General features: G+C 47.1%; 1 protein-coding gene across 2 annotated transcripts in view; it reads left to right on the top strand.

Moving 5' to 3' along the window:
* Window positions 1-2,968, top strand: part of c19h1orf216 (chromosome 19 C1orf216 homolog) — a 4,642-nt gene extending 1,674 nt beyond the window's left edge. For both annotated transcript variants that reach the window (XM_023429022.2, XM_023429021.2), the window contains exon 2: window positions 1,316-2,968. In XM_023429022.2, the coding sequence (XP_023284790.1) occupies window positions 1,316-2,441 (1,126 nt within the window). In that variant the 3' untranslated portion in view covers window positions 2,442-2,968. The remainder of the gene's footprint in view (window positions 1-1,315) is intronic.
* Window positions 2,969-4,033: the final 1,065 nt, after the last annotated feature.

The following is a 4,033-nucleotide window of genomic DNA, read 5'->3' as shown; positions in this document are numbered from 1 at the left end:
GGTGGGGGGGGTTGATTGACAGCAGCCCGAAGTCAGGATTAGAGAAATTTCCATTCTGAGGAGACATGTAAATATTTGATGCTAATAGAAGTGGAGTGCACAGACCAGCCTGTAGTTATAGACATAAACAAGGAGTTGGGTTCGACCCAGGAGTGTGTGTTTGTATGTTTGTGTGTGTGAGTGTGTGGGGTGGGGTGGGCTGCTGATCTGGATTTCATTTTCCTGTCTTCCTCACTTGTATTGTTTCTTTGGCTCATCCATTTATGTCCAATTGTTCTTATATTCTGTTCTTTTTAATCCAGCTCTTTGACTTCTCAAATTTGCATATTCTTTACATTTGTGCTGAACATTTTCCAAAACCTACAACTGCCTTTCAAGCTGCTGGTGACTTGTTTACCCACTTTATATGTGACTGCTCGTTTCGACTCATATTTGTACACAAACTCAGCTTGCAGAGGCTGGAAAATTTTTTGAGATTGTCTGTCACGGTAAACATGCAGTCTGCTTTATTTCACTGCCAAAGTCAATTCATCACATCTTGCTAATGCAGTTGAAAGCTTGACTTGTTTTGAAAACTCTTCAGCTTGTGGGAAGTGCCATTATCTAAGAATGGGGAGTTTACTATGGAATAACAGGAAACACATTTTGTGAGAAGGACGGTGTGAACTTGGAGGGTTTCTGCCTTAAAAGCGTTGCTGTTAGGTCTTGGATATCAGAGTTTCCCATGCTACCAACGCAGCAGTGTTTGGGGACATATTCTTGTCTACTCTGTACGTTTGACTTTCATTGCCTTACTGCCCAACTTGGAGGAGGTTGTCCTTATTGTCTCTCTCTCTTCTTGGAGTTTCTTAGTTTTTTCCCTCCCATTGTTTTTGGCGGAGCTTTTGATAAAGCTTACGTGGCTTAACTTTCGATACTCGCTTGGATACGACACCTCATGTTGAAACCTTACGTCAACATTTCTCTACAAAAACCCTTTTTTCACGTTGGTCAAACTTCTCAAACTTTATATAGTTCGAGCTCATACAAGAATGTGTAGAAATATGAGTCGGATCACTTATTTGTTGCTTTCAGTACTTCAGTTTTCGATACTCTGTGCTATCGGTTGATTTCCATTGGTACCGAAAAGTTTCAAGTCTCTGCAAGTTGATTTTCGTGTTGTACTGATATGAACTGAAGCTTTTGACTTTGTGGAAAAAAGGATAAATTAATTCACAAACCCAAAGATCCTACTGAAATATGTTTGACTAACTTGTAGTAAAACACATTTGTATGGTCCTGTCAGTGCTGTAACGTTGTCTCCCTGTCGTTTCAGTGAGGCTCAGTCGAGGTCAGTGATGTTTCACCATCAGGACCAACCTCTGAACTCGGCGTACGGAGGGCAGGGAGGCGCAAATGATAGTTCTTCCTCTTCGTTTCGAAACAGGAAGTGCGACAAAGATGGCAACTTCAACTTCCTGCCCGGAAAGGATGACGAGGGACTCACAGGCAACGGAGGAGGAGATGAGAACCGAAACCAGGTGCGTCCCCGTAACTTGGGCCCATTGGGTCGCGACCCTCCAAACTCCTCGCCGTCTTCTGGGTATCATCACAACTCAGGGATCCTATCGCCGCGATCCCGCCTGCCCTGCTGGAGCCCCCTGGAGCCCCTGCCTGAAATCGAGAACACGGATGACGGGTATGGTCGAGTTCCCCCCGATGGAGCGGAGGAAAGGAGGATGGAGGAAGAGGAGGGGAGGATGATGATAAGCCAGAATGAGGACAAGCAGAAAGAAATAGGGAAGCTGCAGAGGAGGAAAAGCAGCTTGGGATTCAGAGGAAGAGAGGAAGCGGAGGAAGACGTGGGGCTGGTGGAGGATGATGACGAATGGGGAGACAGCGATTCGGAGTCTGACTTCAGCTACCGGTCCGGCAGCAGCATGTCCTCCCTCAACTTGGAGAGTGGGGGAGAAGGGATGCTGATGGGGGGTTGGGACCGCATCGGAGTCGGAGAACCAAAGTCCAACTACCAGGAAACTGACCAGAGCAGAAACAGCAGCAGAGAACCACCTGTAAGACACCGCAGCTTCAGCCGCAAGTCGCTGACAGCAAGCAACCTGGCAGATCTTCAGGAAGAAGGAACAGAAGAGCAAGACGACCATGACCAGTCTTCAGACTCAGACGCTGAGCTGCCAGAGCTGATGGACGCCGTCTGGACGCTGCGGGACCGCGAGCGTTTCAAGGCCCAGGAGATGGAGAAGCACCAGGTGCAGCTGACCATGTACCGCCGCTTGGCGCTGATCCGCTGGGTCCGCACGCTGCAGGGACGCATCCAGGAGCAGCAGAACCGCCTGCAGTCCAGCTTCGACGTCATCCTCACACACAGGAAGGAACTGCTGCGCATGGGTGCCGCCGCTGCCGTCACCAACCCCGCCCCCACCGCTGCTGTCGGCCAGTCATAAACAGAGAGAGAGAGGGAGGGGAGGAACTGACAGGAAGTGGTTAAAAACAGCATTTTTGCTCTGTTTGCCATTTCCCCTAAAAAAACAAACAAAAAAAACAGACTATCTCCCATCATCCTGTTTGATGTGACTCATTGTAATGATGCAAAACCCTTGTGTTTTTGTTGATTTGCGTTACTGGTTCTCCCACCCAGAGCATCGATAAATGTATTCAACTCATCTTCATTCTGGAGGACCCAAAGCCTGTCCCTTCACCAAACCAAAATGTCAGACTTAAGATATATTCTGATCAAAGCAATGGCAAGATAAACTCTTAATTGTGAGATTAATAAGATGTTTATATCAAAAATGTTCTACGTGTGTATGCTGTTACTGTTTGTCTTGACTGAGTAGAAAACACCTGCTGTACCAAAAAAAAAGTATCAGAGAATATCATAGGTTTAACAGTGAGTTTAGAGATGATTTATACCCTGAGATGCTGTATAAAATTACAATAAATTAAGAAATAAAATGACCTTATACCTCAACATTATGAGTTCTGCTTTTCTTCATACATTAACAGGACCTGATCTAATGAAAGTTTATTTTATCACATTTCTAACATATTAATCTGAAGAGATTGGAGATAGCTGTCTGATAATTCCTCTTTAAGAGCCCACAGCCTTCATTTCATTCCAGATCAGCATGTTGATTTCAAGGAGCAGGTTTATCAAAGCTCCCTCAGTGCAGATATGACTAAAGAAGGGCAGTTGTTATCTTCTATAGCTGCACTTTCTGTATTGGAGCCCTCGGGCAAATGACCTTTCAGCTCACAATTGCTTCTTTGTCAGTTGAACAAAGTTGGTTTGTATCGGCTCATCACAAGGGGCTGGGGAGTGTGTGTTCTGCAGGGAGTGTGATAGCCGTGTGAGGCTCAAGCGTCAATCTTTACGGGCATGGCTGCCGCCGCGGGCACTCCGACATCATCTCACCTCTTCCCGTATGTGTGTGTGTGTGTGTGTGTATGTGTGTGTTTGTATGTGCGTGTGTTCACAGAGATACCAGCCGCATTGCCACCCTATAATCTCCAATCCTGAGCTGAGTCGTTGGGGAACCTCGCCGCGCAGGAGGCCCCCGGGGAGCCTGCCAGTCTGCGCCCCGGGGCCCCGCAGGTCCTATCCGGCCGCACTGAACAGACGCTGGTCCGGTTGCGCGCAGGAGAGCCAAAACCCCGGGGCAAGTTTGGGATAATCCCCGGCTATGCCTCCGCACTAACTCCCGTTTATTTTTAAAGCTTATCGCCTCTCTTGGACGCAGACATCGCAGCGAAAGTCTGAGTCCATTTACATATTGATCCCTTGTTCGCTGGCTGAAGGTGGATGTTTGCGAGGCATCAAAGCTGAGCGGATAACACGTTTACACCGGAGTAGTGAATTGTAAGCAACGTGCGAGCAACAACCTCTAAAAAAAAAAAAAGGGACACAAACACGTCTTTGATTGTGATTTAGTAAACCACCGAGACGTGATTTCAGGCTGGTTAGGGGACGTTATGAATGCATCCAAATAAAGCTCATGAAACCACGGAGATAAATGAGCCCAACAGCGGCACCTGA

Source organism: Seriola lalandi, unplaced genomic scaffold (assembly GCF_002814215.2).
Source record: "Seriola lalandi dorsalis isolate HSWRI2012SDOR001 ecotype SW California unplaced genomic scaffold, Sedor1 jcf7180002054887, whole genome shotgun sequence".
Lineage (NCBI taxonomy): Eukaryota > Metazoa > Chordata > Actinopteri > Carangiformes > Carangidae > Seriola > Seriola lalandi.
The sequence above is the reverse complement of the archived record's forward strand: the minus strand, read 5'-3'. Positions and strand labels throughout refer to the sequence as shown.